General features: G+C 34.7%; 1 protein-coding gene across 2 annotated transcripts in view; it reads right to left on the reverse strand.

Moving 5' to 3' along the window:
• Positions 1-1,734: 1,734 nt before the first annotated feature.
• Positions 1,735-17,030, reverse strand: part of LOC114329850 (cAMP-dependent protein kinase catalytic subunit beta-like) — a 43,951-nt gene continuing 28,655 nt past the window's right edge. For both annotated transcript variants that reach the window (XM_028279105.2, XM_028279106.2), the window contains exon 6: positions 1,735-2,036. In XM_028279105.2, the coding sequence (XP_028134906.2) occupies positions 1,823-2,036 (214 nt within the window). In that variant the 3' untranslated portion in view covers positions 1,735-1,822. The remainder of the gene's footprint in view (positions 2,037-17,030) is intronic.

Below are 17,030 nucleotides of genomic sequence, written 5' to 3' on the forward strand. Positions count from 1 at the left end.
ATGATTATTATTATTAATAATTCTATTTCTATAAAAATTAAACAATTTTTTTCGCTCTTCACTTTTTGCCGGGGGCCCGCCCTTCACTTTTTACCGGGGCCCGCCTTTTACTTTTTACCGGGGCCCGCTCATCCCTCTCGGCGGCCCTGGATGTTGCCATAACAATAAATATTTTAGAACAATGTAGTTTAGCAATAGCAAGTACTTACTGATTTTCTGGAAACTTTTTCATAAATTCAAGGTTTCTGCGTTTAGTAGAAAAAAGCTAAAGCTAACGCTTTGGCCACAAGGGCGATTTTTTACGGCGCGACAATTTACGGCGCCCGTAAATTATCGCGCCGTAAAAAATCGCTCGTGTGGCCAAAGCTTCAGATTAAGTTATTTGATAAATTGATATCAAACTCTTTTGGGTTCCGGGTTAGTCCAATTCGAACTTCATTGCACCGACCTTTCGACTTTTACTCTGAAGTCTTCTGAATGCTCGTAAGTCCTGAAGAAGTCCTATTTTTGATTCTATGCTTAATTTGTTTTATGTAAGTTCACGGCCTGTCTGCATAAGGGATTTAATAAATTCTACTGGTCAAAGGTTTCAACTCTGCTTCTCAACGTTTTTCTGCTCAGCACCAACAGTTTCCAGTGATGCAATTGCAGCGATCTAAGGTCTTCCTTAGCACACTCCATCAATTTTTTTCGTGATCCCTTTCTCTCTTAATATCTGCTTCTGTAGCTTACAACAATTTTGGGATTCTATCGGTCCTTATTCTGGAAACATAGCCAACCCATCTTAATCTCTCTATGTTTCAAAACACATTTGCTAAGATATTCTAATCCGGAAGATCTCCAACTTTTACTAGAAGTCACAAACAGAACATCCAATAATTACGTGATACCAATTGGCGTCAAGTCAACTAGGATATGATGTTCAGTAAGAATCAAGTTCATCAAATAAACTCACATTCAATTTTGGAAGGCAAAGTAAAATTTGCCGTACAGTACAAAGTGTCACCACCTACGCTTCAGAAATATAGATCATCAAAAAACCCTATTCAAAGCACATAATGGCATTTGAAATATGGGTATATAGAATTTTGTGCATATCATGGACCGCACATCGTGCAAATAATTCAATACTAAAGCACACAACTATCAACCAAAATATTCTGAGATATTTTTGACATATAACTAGAAGAGAAGGCATGGAATGAATGATAGTTAAAGGTAACGTAGCGTGTAAAAGATCCAGAGGAAGATCTCCAGTACGATGGTCAGACCAAATAAAGGACATGGCTGGTTACTCATTCTCCGAAGCAAAACAACACGCACAGGAGAGAGAGATAATTGGACAGAAATAGTCAAACAAATTACATGACGTCACTACATCCTTACGAAGGAGAAAATATATGTCAATGTACTACTCCAACCGCCATGATTCTAATACTGTCTTCATTTAATGTTTTGCAGAGGAGCTTGTAGTGCATTATTCTTCTTTCATTTAATATAGTTAATTATAAATACTAATTAATCCTCTACATACAGGTGACGGACAAGTAGACATAATAATATTAATTGCAATTAGAAACGGGAAAAAATTGGAAATACGACGTTCAATTTTGTTGGTCTAACAAGTTCCCACTCCTTATGATCTTTTTAAAGAAACTACTTTTAGTTCTGTCCTATTTTTCGGTGTCTGTGATGCCCATATATTATTAAAAAATAAAATATCCCACATTTCCCATTAATTATTTATTAATCAACATAAATCAAGTTAGAAAATAAAACATAACACTCTTATGATATATTATACATTGAATCCAAACTGAAACTAAAAGAATTCAAAATCTTCCTTAAATAAGTTGTGTTCACTTATTCTTAACGTTTCTTCATCGTAATGATCAAAATTGCTTGCGTCACCAACTGATTTAAGTGCTGGTTTGAACGGTGGTTCCACTTGTTTGTTGTAGATTGCCACAAAATCCGTATCTTTAAACCAACGATGGCTCTTCAAGTCTTGTATACCATTTTTTAAATTTCCATACCTATAAACAGTTTTCTCATTCAACATATGAAACATCGCCTAAAATATCGTTTGTTATTTGGTCAAGAAATATGTTATTTAAGAGGCTACATCAGCGCTTAATCAATTTTTTTTCGAAAGTTCTGCGAACTTTTAACGGTGCGCAACAGTGCGTCGGCAGTACGGCAGTGGCAGTGACACTATACTATCAAAAGCGAAGGCACACTATTTTGATAACAATAATTATTATACTCATAGACGCGGTAAATGTAGTCAAGTCAGTCAAGTTCGATTTCTTGTTATAGATAATCGATTTTTAATTAATTCCAATGTTACACAAAATCTAGAAATGGGATAAAAAAGTTTATTTGAAAAAAGTGCATTATTTGTTCTTCTTAACCGTCGTAAGGCGGTGCTTAGATTCTTACGTAAATAACGGTGCGAGGTGCATTTGCACTCCATCCGTATATCCATTTTTTTATATGTGAACGTCGGGAAAATTAATTTGAAAAATAATTAGGAATTGTTCATTATACTACGAAACATAATTTTACAAACAAAGTACTCATTCCTTCTTAAAAAAAATATCAATACTAATTGCACAAGAGCTCTAAAATTATCGAATTTTTCCCGAGTGACACTTTGACAGTTTTTGACAGTGAAATTATGTCAAAGTGTCACGAGGGCAAAAATTCGATAATAATCTTAGAGATCGAGTGCAATTTGTTGCGATTATTTCATGAATAAAACTGTTCAAAACCAAAATTTTATGTAATTTATTTATGTAAGTACAAATTAGTACAATTAAACACACAGTTGTTATAAATATTTGACGGTTGAAAGTCATCACTTTTATAATTGTTAAAACATTAATTGTCATTAATGTCACTGAATGTATTTTTTCGTAGCAACGAAGGGCATCTGACGTAATATACTTGACGACGTGATATTATCAAAAATTATCAAAGATAATACCACGAGTCCTCTAAATTTTATCGATAATTTTTTTTGTTTTCACGAAAACTTCTTTATTTAGTAAAATTACGAAAACAAACCGAATGATAAAATCACGAGTCCGAAGGACGAGTGATTTTATCCATTTCTGTTTGTTTGAGTGATTTTACCCTAAATAAAGAAGTTTAAGTATGAAAACGAAAAAATTTATCAAGCAAAATTTAGAGGACGAGTGGTATTTGAAAAGATTATTTTGTGAACCAATATGTATTATTAGTAAATACGGGCATGTGTGAAATATTTTTAAGACAACTAGGATCAATGTCTTAAGTAGGTTATAGATAAATTATTTTATGATTTAAAAATGAACCAATTTGTTTATTATATTGTTAATACATAAAAAACTTAAATCGGTCAAAATTGCGCGGCCTACTTGCTTCGTGGTCTTGCCACGAAGATCAGGCCACGAAGATCATGCCACTTGACCATAATTGGTTTTGCCTAACCCCCAGGTGAATGCATTTTATTTAATTATTATTCACCCGTGTTTTTGTAATAATAAAATAGGAGAATGTAATTTTAGAACTATTTTACTAATTCTACTAATATAATGTGTATTTTAAAAGTAACTATTGTTCCAAAATATTACGTTGTAAATATTCGAATCCTTTTATGTGATAACACTGGTTTGTTGAAATCGGCAACAAAATAGAAGAATTAGTTCTGTGTTCTGTGTACGGTTTACATCGGTTCTGTTTGACGTTTATGAAAAGTTTAGAAATATTTATTTTGAAAATAAAAACTGTAGAAAATCTGAGTATATCGTGGTTAGTGTTTTTAAAATATCTATGTACCAGGGCTGTTCATAAATTAAGTTAGTAAACACAGATATGTACGTATTATGTGAAATTTAGGGTACCTTAAGTTTTATCAGGGAAGATACTGTTTTATCAAGGAAGAGGCTGTTTTATCAGTATTACACTCAATGATTGGCTAGAACGACGCGCGGTGATTGGCTGAAAAAGTAAAAACGTCAGAATTTGACAGGTGAAAAAAATAATCGGGTATAATATCACAAGAGAGTGAGAATAAATTGAAAATAATGCGACAGTTTTTCGAAAATTTGTTGTCTGGCAATAGACACGAGAGCCCGCAGGGCTCGAGATGTCGTGTGATATTCGTAAGATTATTTTGTAATACGTATATTATGGATATTTTCTTAAATGTGGCAGTTGTCAAAACTAGGAAACTGGTTGCCATTAAACAGAAACAATCTACTTAAAAAAATTCTTATCGGTAATTTTCTATAATAGATAATTCTCAGTATAATTTTAATCTGATTGGACAGAATTTAACACGTGATCAAATATCTTACTATACGATTGGAAGTTAAAATCATTAAAAAATAATCAGTTTAATTTTTATTTCTGTAGCTTTCTATTGTCAGAATCTCCTATGAATGAAATAATTGTTGCAAGACAAACACATGAATTTATTCACAAAGTGAGCAACACAAAGTTTTTACACAGAGTACAGTTATGCCGGGACTTTCGGCCTTTTTTCACTGGCATACGTAACACTGACCTGGTCGACCTTGTCCCGTAGCTCTGTTAAGGCCCCGTCTCACCATCAAATAATTGACAGTTATTTGATCAAACTTGACAGTTAGTGACACAAAGTGACAGTTAGTATGTATAGTTTGTGTCACTAGTCAAGTTTGACTGTCAAGTTTGATCAAATAACTGTCAATTATTTGATGGTGAGACGGGGCCTTTAGTTCCAGGTGGAACATCAGAAACGTCAATTTAGGATATGAAATTTTCATCATTTGCACCCTACAGTCATTTTTCCAAAAAAGCACGTAAACTCAAAGAGTTTTAAATGCTGTAATGGGTGGAATTCGTTTAGAATTGAATTTAATGCAAATAAAAAATGGACAAAAATCAAAAAATTTATTAAAAAGAGAGGAGAAAAAACGAGGTCTGGGGTGTTGCTGCACCCCGCACCGCCTTACGAGGGTTTTAATGGCGGTACAGACTCGATTTTTTTAATATTTTATTTAATTATAGAGTAATTTCCACATAATATTTCTCAAATTGGGCTCTGTACCGCCATTCGCCATTCGGCCACTCTTTACTCTATTACGAATATCTGTGCCAAATATCTCGACAGAATATTCAAAATTAAAGCTGATATCTTGGAACGCGTTCTTTGCGCGCTGATGATGCCTTTAATATCAAATTTCACTCGACTGCCCTTAAAAATCTGGAAATATTGGATAACAAACGGACTGAATTGCATAACATTACAACTATATAACAAGGGTTTTATGCTCGAGTAAAGCTTCAGCAAAGAGGTTAGGTTAATTATTTTCTATGGGAAATAAGCCACAATTTTACTAAAATATGAATTTATTAACGTTTCGAAGCCCAAATCGGGGTTCGTTGTCAAAATACAAAATACTATTAAAATTAACAAAAATGTTGTTGCTAAGTAAAAAAAATCTTCTAATAATTTATTTAATCTGACTCATTTATATTGGCAATTCAGACGTATATTATACATTGTAAAGTAGAAGACTTTAAAATGATATCGTCAATATTTATGAGTTGCGTTCCTGGGGCGACTTTACTAAAAGATAGTTCATTCGATTACATGAAATCAATCCCAATTCAAGAATATCCGTCGCAAAAAAATCATAGCATGCGATCTGTCTTTAAAAAGACAACCAAATGCAACGATAACAGTAAAATTCTCGCGTTAGAGATTCCATAGTAAATCACGAGGGAAAACCAGGAAAAAACCTCGTGATACTATCCCGACATCGTAAGTATTTGGTCTTACATTTAATTTACATTCAAAAAACTAATACCAAATTCTGACTTTAATATGTTTAAATTATAAATAATATTAATAATACATAGATATACAATAAGTAATACTAAAATTTAAAATTTGTACTAACTCGATATGTTATTAACTTACTAATCGTGGTATTTTCTTTCTATTGACTTCCTCTTTTAGTATGGAAACAACATTTAAAACCCACAGTATGGTGGAGATATGTAGATGATGTGTTTTCAATATGGCCTCATAGATCAGAATTGTTGGATACATTCCTGAATATTATAAACGATCAAGAAGAGACAATAAAATTTACAATGGAAAAGGAATACAATAACGCTTTGCCTTTCCTCGATGTTTTAGTCCCAAAGAAGGATATTGGATATGAGACTCAAGTGTATAGAAAACCAACACACACCAACAGATATCTCAATTACAAATCAACTCACAACATCAACGTTAAAAAGGGAATCATTAAATCCTTATATGATAGAGCCAAAATTACTTGTTCTAACAAAAATTCATTTTTAGAAGAAAAACAATTGTTAACATCTGTTTTATTAAAAAATTATTATCCTTTATCGTTTATAAATAAGGAATCGACAAGATTGGATCGAATGGAACAGAACAACTTAGAACGGGATCCTACAACATTCACAAGAAATAATACGAGGAAAATAACAATACCTTATATAAAAGGACTATCCGAGAAACTTAAAACAATAGGAAATAAATTCAACATTTCAACAACATTCAAAACAACAAACACATTGAGATCTATTCTATCTAAAACTAAACCTAACAATGAACAAGAAAGAACAAAGAATTGCATTTATAAAATACCTTGTGAATGCGAACAATTTTATTTAGGTGAAACATCAAGACCATTAAACCTTAGAATAAGTGAACATCAGTCTTATATTAAGAATAGAGAATTTGATAGATCTCAAATATGTCAACACGCATGGGATAATGAACATAGAGTTCAGTGGAGAGATTCAAGTATAGTCCTGAAAGAATCAGATAGTAAAAAGAGAAAAATCAAAGAAGCGGCTCTAATTATGCTAAATGAAACCAATTGTGTCGCAAATGGCTCGGTAGAATGCAGTAGGATGTGGTTACCCATACTGAAAAAGGAAGTCAATAGAAAGAAAATACCACGATTAGTAAGTCAATAACATATCGAGTTAATACAAATTTTATATTTTAGTATTACTTATTGTATATCTATGTATTATTAATATTATTTATAATTTAAACATATTAAAGTCAGAATTTGGTATTAGTTTTTTGAAGGTAAATTAAACGTAAGACCAAATACTTGCGATGTCGGGATAGTATCACGAGGTTTTTTCCTGGTTTTCCCTCATGATTTACTATGGAATCTCTAACGCGAGAATTTTACTGTCATCGTTGCATTTGGTTGTCTTTTTAAAGACAGATCACATGCTATGATTTTTTTGCGACGGATATTCTTGAGTTGGGATTGATTTCATGTAATCGAATGAACTATCTTTTAGTAAAGTCGTCCCAGGAACGCAACTCATAAATATTGACGATATCATTTTAAAGTCTTCTACTTTAAAATGTATAATATACGTCTGAATTGCCGATATAAATGAGTCAGATTAAATAAATTATTAGAAGATTTTTTTTTACTTAGCAACAACATTTTTGTTTATTTTAATAGTATTTTGTATTTTGACAACGAAACCCGATTTGGGCTTCGAAACGTTAATAAATTCATATTTTAGTAAAATTGTGGCTAATTTCCCATAGAAAATAATAATTATAAAAATGCCACAAGGAAATAGCTTCAGAACAACATTAAGAGGTTAGGTTGGAAATCAGCACAGTTTTGAAATTTTCACTAACTAAAGTGAAAGGGTACATGCGATTCTTTGGTGCTGGTATACTGGGCAGTCGATAATTACATGTTTCACTACTAATGAAGTGTTGTATTTGACACATATAGGAGCAGCTTCATTGTTAAAGATATGTTTGTGTGTAAGCACAGTGTGCCCTATACGGAGTCAGTTGATGATAACTTGGTCTCTTATACTACTTACTAAGGTAAGAGTGGTTCGTATTTGATCTATTAGGCATTCTTTAATTTTAGTGACAGTGTGATCCCAAGTAGTTTGCCAGTAAATGTGGCCTTTGATATTTACTTTCTGACGAGTCAAAGGTATTTGATTTATGACATATTATTTTGGTCAGTTAAGCATTATTGTATTCTCATTTTGATCAAAATATGGACAGTGTATTTTCTTCTTTATGATCATACTAATTATTTCTTTAATATTTTTATGTAGGTTGAATAAGCTTTATTCTTTCTGAAGATCTCTTTAATATATCTTGAAAGAAAAAGGAAAATATAAGAAAGGCACGTTCTGTCGTTTTTCTTTACCATTTTCCAATATCATGGTTAATGATTTTGAATATCATTGTCCTTGTTCATGCTGCATCTCCTTTTGTACATCATATCTAGTAATCCAGTAATTTATCACTCATCAAATTGTCTTTCTTTCTTAGCAAATCTTTTTGTATTATTTCATATCTGTTTGCATGGAACGATGTGCGAATTTTTTAGTTTCTCCTATTGTTTGTTGATCCCACTAATGTTAGTGTTTAATTATTTGTCAAGTTTTTCAGATTTTTTTAGACACGACTTCTATGGAACACAAAAAAAATATGGAAAATGATCAGAGAAGAAACAAAAGAGATGAAGGAACTAATAAAAACCAAACACATTCAGAAGGAAACATAAGCAGTTTACTTTCGATCCCTATTTGTTAAAGGTTACAATATAAGGCAAACCAAGATATAAACATTGAGAAGAGAGAGGTAAAGGAAGCGTCAAGGAAATTAAAAAATAAAAAATCTATTAAACCTAACCCAACAAATAATAGAACGAAACAGAATACCACAAGAATGAAGATAAAAAATCCTGATTCCTCTCTTTAAAAAGGTAGACAAATTGGACCCGGAGAATTACAGAGGAATTAATTTATTAAACACAAGAGTAAAATTAACCACCAACAAAGAAAACAAATAAACTGAACCGAATTATAACACTAGCAGAAGAAAAAAAACTCTTTAAGTCGGGAAGATCACTTGACAGGATCAAATTAAAGGATCAAATTAAAAGAGATATACCTTTAGAAATAATCAAAACGAGCGAAAATATCTACCATAACAACACAAAAAAAGTAAAAGTGGAAGAAGAACTAACTGACCCGATTGAATCCAGCAATGGAATAAGACAGGGGGATTTCCTAAGTCCTCTATTGTTCATCCTAATCATGGATGAAATAATAAAAAAGTCAGAAGAAAAAAACAATATACCCTATTCCACGAACATACGCCTGTTTTGGATTACTTCGACAACGAATACCACATATTTTACTGTGCTACATATTTTACTGTGCAAAATAAGAAGAACGAAAGTAAATTGCAATTTACATTGTTGTTTATTGGAATAATTATTAGCGTCATTTACTTTCGTACTTCTTATGTTGCACAGTAAAATATTCGTTGTCGAAGTAATCCAAAACAGGCGTATGTTCGTGGAATGGCCCATACCAAATGACTCAAGAGCTGATAAGGGAAAAAAATAGAGCGAAAAAAATAGCCAGAAGAACAAGAAATCGAGTAGACAAAACCTGGGCAAATACTTTAAACAGAGAGGTCAAAACGGCCCTACAACTCCACCGCAGCAAAAAATGGGACAACTTTGTACAAGAGATGGAAGAACTAGACTCAAATATGAAAAACGTTTGGAAGCTCCAAAAAATGTTGAGAAGCGACAGAAAACCCATCCCCCCATTACATGGAAGAGACGGCATGGTATACACCATAGAGGATAAAGTAGAGGCGATGAGGGCTACACTCGAAAGAGAATGCGACCTAAACTTCCACCAAAACGAAGACGACGACTTCCTGGAAGAAGTCGAAGAACAAGAAGAAGGACCAGAAGACCCAGAGGACATCATTCCCCCAACATCACCGGAAGAAATCAACGAACACATCCGAAACAGTTCACCGAGAAAAGCACCTGGTCCAGACGAAATAACAAACAGAGCCCTAAAGTATTTGCCCAGAAAAGCTATAGTGTACTTCACAAACATAGTGAACGCGATACTAAGATTCAAGATATTCCCGAACAGGTGGAAAATGGCCCACGTCATTATGATCCCAAAACCTGGTAAGAACCACACATTCCCGCAGAACTACAGGCCAATCAGCTTACTTCCAGCGATCAGCAAGATAGTGGAAAGAATCATTCTTAGCAGACTGCAAGCGGAAACAAATAGATTAAACATTATCCCAGAAGCTCAATTCGGATTCAGAGCAGAGCACTCCAGCGAGCTACAAGTACTCAGACTAACCGAGTACATAGCAGCTGGATTCAACGACAGGAAGTACACTGGAGCAGCGTTCCTGGACGTAAGCAAAGCGTTCGACAGAGTATGGCATAAGGGGCTTCTATACAAAATGAGGGGCTACGGGTACAGCGGGGCTATGACGAGGCTAATCTCATCGTACTTGGGCGGCCGGAGTTTCAGGGTTCGGATAGGACAAGTCCTGTCCGAACTCGGGAACCCGGAGGCTGGAGTACCCCAGGGAGCGGTCCTGTCACCCCTGCTGTACACGATATACACCGCTGACGTACCTAGAACACCAGGTACCCTTATGAGCCTATACGCCGACGATACAGCGATAGCGGCCAAACACAGAAACGTAGATATAGCAGTGACCAACCTGCAAACAGCACTACAAGAAATAGAGGAATGGAGTATAAAATGGAAGATAGCCATCAACTCGGAAAAGACACAAGCGGTCCTATACAAGAAAGGAAGACAACAACCAGAGGAACAGCTGACGGTACAGAACACCCCCATCGAGTGGAAAAACGAAGCTAAATACCTAGGAGTCATCATGGACAAAGGATTAACCTTCCAAAAACATGTAGAAGCCACAGTCCATAAGGCCAACATAGCGAAAGCAACACTAAGAGGACTTACAGGCAGAAAAAGCAAACTAAGACTAAAAACAAGGTTAAGATTGATAAACAGCATTATACTACCGGTATTAACATACGCATCTCTCGCATGGGGACAAGCATGTAACACCCACAAAAAGAAGATCCAAGCGGTCCACAACAGCAGCTTGAGAGAAGCCGCCAGAGTCCCAAGATACGTAGCAGAAAGATTCCTGTTCAGAGAACTCCAACAGGTGAGAGTCACCGAAATCATGACAGACAAAGCAAGGGTCAAATTCGCGGAACTGGAGCACCACCCAAGTCACATACTGCGAGAGATGCTAAGGTATGATGAGTTCCACCGATGGAAGCACAGAAGACCGAAACAGCAAATAGTGGAATAAAGTGATCAAAAGTGAAAAGTGATAGTAGTCAGTTCGTAGCTCAAAAACAAGTGCCGAAGACAGCGTTACATACGGAGATCCAACACCACGATCACCTCCAAGGTAAGACAATTTTAGAAAATTATAGAAGGGCGCAGGCCCCCAAAAAAATATATATAAAAAAAATAAAATGGCGTAAGCCCCCAAAAAAATATAAAAAAACCATAAAAAACACATAAAAACTCGAGCAACAAGTCATTTGGCGGAGCCCAATAGGGCTCAGCACGATGACTTGGGGCCCAAGCAAGCAATTTTTAGTACCGCGGTTAAGTAAGTAAGACGATAAAGGCATAGAGCGCATCACGCTTAGCCTAAGATTTTTGCATTCGATTAGGGTACCACATGGAATCTTATTACCCAGGATTCCATTGTGAAGAGCATTTGGCTACGATAGTTGTGCCCTCATCGCGCATCAGCGTGCTATGGGGGGGAAAGGGATGGCCTGGGGCATTTGAGCGAGGTGGGGTGATCCCTGTTTTTACTCGGGTCAAAACACCTCGCCCCAATGAATTGTTACACCCGAATGTACTCTTTCGAGAGGGTGGACATTCCCACAGGTCGGGTTAAATCAAATTGCTTGCTTGCTTGCCATACCAAATGAAAGAAAACAACACAAAATAATCTGCTATGCAGACAAAACAATACTAATTTCTCAAAGTGCAGACGATTTACAACATATGTTACACCAATTTAATATAACCGCCAGAAGATTTAACATATTAATTTTTCCAAAAAAGATAAAAGCATGGTTATAATAGAAAACCTACTAAGACGTAAATTAGAGCTGGAAGGTCAGAGAATGAAACAAGTGATGGAGTGTATGTAAATATCTAGGCATCACCCTATTTAGTTACAGAAAGCTCGAAACAGAAGTAGAAGATCAAGTGATTAAAACAAACAGAGCCACAGGTTGCCCGAATGAAACAATATGGAGAAATAAAAATACGCTGTACTTAAACTGCCGTCAAACGGTCGTGCACTATAATGCCGTTAACAGCTATGACGTAATTCTTATGATTCGTTTGACGGCATTTTCTTTGGCTGCCGTTCGCTTGGAGGCTGGCCATCGTAGTATCAATTTCTGATAAAGAATTTATTAATATTAGAAGATTTTCTTATAAACGAAAAAAAAACAAAGTGAAGTATTAAAACGTATTTTAATTATGGGTAATGATAAATACATAATAAAATTAGTCTTTATTTATTGTAAACCTGTTGTAAACTAAGCAAAAAAATTAATTATAGAAATTTAATCCTTTCTTTGGAATGGAACCCTGGATCTATTTGGAAATGTTTTGGGGTTCCTTTTCTTTTTCTTTGGTAGTCCTATTTCTCTCAGGCCCTGTACTTTTGGGCGTCCTTGTTTCTTTACTGCCACTGGCCTTTTAATTGTCGACAAAGCAACATCGTTCACTTGAAAAGTTTGGTGAGTAATAGGAAGTTCATTTTCTGGACTTCACTCTTATATATTCCCCTTCACGTTATCTACCCTACTTATCTCTTGACGAACCACCTCACCACACAAGCTTATTTTCACTTTCAAATACAACTTCATCATTACTTTCAATGATAACTTGACTGTCAGTTTCAAATACAACTTCATCATTACTGTCAATAATAACTTGCGTGTCATTTTCGTCTGTAACATCTATAAGTGTAAGATGAACAGCAATATAATTGATTGGCCCACAGTGTTTTGAGAGTTTTTAATAGAGTAAACCTTTGCTCAAATAACATGCCCGTACGTTGTGCAGCTAAATCTGCTAGTTCATTGCATAACAAAAGACATTTTTTTCTTCTTTGTGCATAGGAACTTGGTGGTCGATACCCTTGTGTGGTCAATGATATAGACATATTATCATTAGATCTACTTGGTAACTCATATTCTGTTAATTCGTTTTCTTCAGTCAAAGACGTTAATGTTCTTTGATTATTTTTATAATAGTCCATTGTCCATCTATGATTTACGATCATTTTATCAAAAAGCTCTAATTGCAAATGCCGTCTCAATGCAAAAATATGCTTGCAAGATAAAATCATTGAATCATAGATTATACAGTTTCACGAAGAAACAGAAGTATTTGTGGAACCCTGCCTATCGGTAATAATCTAATCACCGTCTGCCAAAAATTGTAATATCTCTGATTTTTTTAGAATTACGAATTTCTCTTAAAAATATGCTTCGAGGCTTCACGTGTGAGCAATGTAAACTATTTTTTTTTCATCAGAACCTTCCGGAAACATATCGACGGGTTTCTTTAAAATACCATAAACTGCCTTATGATCCCTCTCTGTCTCTAAACTTGAAATAATTGTAAACTGTGTTTATAAACTGTTCCAGAGGACTATTTTTGATTATAACTGATTTTAATTTAGCGTTAAAGATTCCAGGCGGTTATTTTGTGTTATTTAAAAAATCGTCAACTCGTGCATTAACTCACCACGTGTATATATGCTGGACTGCAAGTGAAAGCGAACGGCACAACGGCAGCCGAAGAAAATGCCGTCAAACGCATTATACGAATGACGTCATAGCTGTTAACGGCATTATAGTACAAGACCGTTTGACGGCAGTTTAAGTATAGCGATAAAAATATTAGGAAAGTAATGAAAGGCAAAATTTACAAAACGATCATCAGACCAATAATAAGATACAACGAAGAAGCACGACCTGACATACAGAGACCTAAAAGAATGCTATAAACAGCAAATATGCAAATCCCTAGAAAAATCGATGGTAAGACACTATGGAATAGAGCTAGAAGTAGAGAGATCCAACATATGAAAAGTGGAGAACATCAAGGACTTGTAGACTAAGGGCCGCTATAGGTGAAATTTCTTAATCATTTTAGGCACGACGGGACCCTATAACTTAAATAGTAGAACCTAAAAGAAAACGTTTGAGCACTGTGCCGTCACTTTTCAGTGGCACATGCGTCTACAGTGGCGCATAAAACTTTCCACTTATGGACGGGATACATAAATTAAAAAATACCCTCCCTTATTACCAGAATTTAATTTTTTTCATTTTTTTAAGTTCTATGTGATTAAGACACAAAGGCGTGGGGAAGCACCGCTTCCCTAGTTTTACTTCGATATAAGAAAATATATTATTAATTAATATTTAATAATCAAAATTTTTTCCCTAATCCAAGTAATCTACATATTACCTAGGCAATAGGCATTGGAAAATATTAAAAATTAATCGCGTACGAACGAACTCAATATGTACACAATAATTCAACTATTCGGTCCACTCCTGACAGAAGCGCATCTCAAAATCGCTGCTTGTCATGCAGTTGTCCGATTTAAAAATTGGTCAGGGTTCAATGACCGCACCCACTAGTCGCGCGAATTTTGGTACCCTCTGGAAGCGATCGTTCTATCGCCTTCCAAAAGTGAGATGCTCCGACTGCTAAGGGGTGCTTAGGTCAACATAGGTACATTCGCTTAAACAATATTTCGATTTAAATTTTTTGCAGAGATTTTTCCTTTTACTGATCTTTTATTTGACATTTTACAGAAGTCAAATGACATTGCATTTTGTATAAGACAAATTGATGACTTTATTAATACGATAATTAAAAAAACGAGAGCAGTTTAAAAATATTTGGGATAAAACTGAAAATACGGGGTTTGAACATGAAAGAAAAATAATGAAGATTGATAATGTCAGAGACAGAGAGAATAGAGGAAACAGAGAGACCTTTTGATAATATTCTACAACAAATGAATTCTAGCTTTCAAAATTTTAACGATTTAAAATTTGTAGAATTATAATATATAATCTTAATATTTCTAATTATAATTCATCAAAATTTCCCACAGAGGAATTTATTTCACTATACGATTAAATAATGAAATTTTTTTGATATCCCAGCCTTGCATTCTCAGTTAAGTGTCGTTTATGAAACAACTGACATTAGTGAAAATTATAACTACTGGTTTAAACAAGTCACTGTGTGAAGTGGTCAAGTTGTGTGAATTAGTACTAACTATCCCAGCCACAAGTGCATCAGCTGAACGAAGTTTTTCAGTATTAAGATGCATTAAAAGTTTCAAATTAAGAGTTTAAAAGAAATTCAACAAGCGAAGAGAGAGTTTGAAAGTTAGCCCTATTATTCATTGAAAAATACTGCATTCAACAATTATCAGAAGTTGATAGATGAATAGACCTCAAGTATAAATAAGTGTCATATTATTGAAAGTTGTGTGTTGTGGAAAATGCCTCGGAATATAATTTTTTTTTAATAGAATTCTTCTTTAGGAAACCAAGCCCGGCGTGAGGACTCAAGGCCCGAGCTGGCAATACAGATCAATCAATGATAGGTTACTAGTCACTAGAAATAGCGGAAATAGAGTGCCTCACGCATTGATCGGGGTAAGATTTAGTGTGTGAGTTCTTGTACCCAGGACGTCTCACATAAGCACTTTGCTGATAGAGAGCCCCTGCGCATCAGAGTGTTATCAGGTGGGAAGTGTCTCGACCCTCGACCCCTAAGAAAATATTTTTATATCCTTATTAAATCGCTTCCCCTTTCGAAAAAGTTACCGCACGCCACTGTTAAGACATAAGATTCATCGTAATTTTAACCCACCACTCCCTTCTCCCTGCCCCCACCATCAAAAACTTTATTTTTCGATTTTATTTATTTTTGGTGGGATGTAATCAATTTTAAATCTTCAAAAATCCAAAAAACTGTTTTTTAAGGGGTTTTGGGGGCTTGAACGTATTTTTCTGATTTTTAAATATTATAAAGGACTCAATTACTTCAAGTTACATATAACCTATAAAAACAAAATTGATTTGATATATTATGAAGTCTATAAATAGGGAAAATCCCCCACAAAATAGTTTTTCGGATTTTTGAAGGTGGCGAGCCTTACGAAAAAATCTGAAAAAAATTAAAAATATAGTGTTTGATAAAACACACAAGCTTAAGAAAAAATTAGACTTGCAGTTATTCCTCAAAAAAGTTAAACGCTTTTTTGAAAAAAAAAAAATTCTTTTAATTTTTTGACGTTATGTACACTCTACCTATGGGCCTATAAAAAATAGGCATATTTTATAAAAGCGTCAGCTATGCGTGTGAATTTTTTGAAATTTTAAAATTGATTGCATCCCACCAAAAAAAAATAAAAACGAAAAATAAAGTTTTTGATGGTGGGGACAGGGGGAAGGGGGTGGTGGGTTAAAATTACGCTGAATCATATGTGTTAATCACACTGAACTTAAAAAAATAAAAAAAATTTAATTCTGTTAGTAAGGGAGGGTAACTTTTAATTTATTTATCCCGTCCATAAGTGGAAAGTTTGATGCGCCACTGTCGACGCATGTGCCACTGAAAAGTGGCGGCACAGTGTTCAAACATTTTCTTTTAGGTTCTACTATTTAAGTTATAAAGTCCCATCGTGCCTAAAATGATTAAGAAATTTCACCTATAGCGGCTCTTAGTCTCTTGGTAAGAAATAGAAGAGTAGAATGGAACTATAAATATAATCTGAATGACAGCAAACACAGTCGTAAAGACGGCGAGTTGGTTTCCCAATAGGAAGATGATCAATGGGAAGACCACGAAAACAACGGCAAATTACTGGAGCACGTCAAATTTTATAGTTTTCGTTAATTCCTATTAGAGACAAACTAAAAACCACAGTATATAGAGGTTCCACAGTAAAACCACTCGTCTGTCGGCGCTTTGATCTTAAGAAGTAATACCGGCAGTACGCAATTGGTAATTCATCAGTGGTGGATGCGGGTTTTCCCTGTTAAAATCCGTACGTTTCTATG

The sequence above is a fragment of the Diabrotica virgifera genome, chromosome 7, assembly GCF_917563875.1.
Source record: "Diabrotica virgifera virgifera chromosome 7, PGI_DIABVI_V3a".
NCBI lineage: Eukaryota > Metazoa > Arthropoda > Insecta > Coleoptera > Chrysomelidae > Diabrotica > Diabrotica virgifera.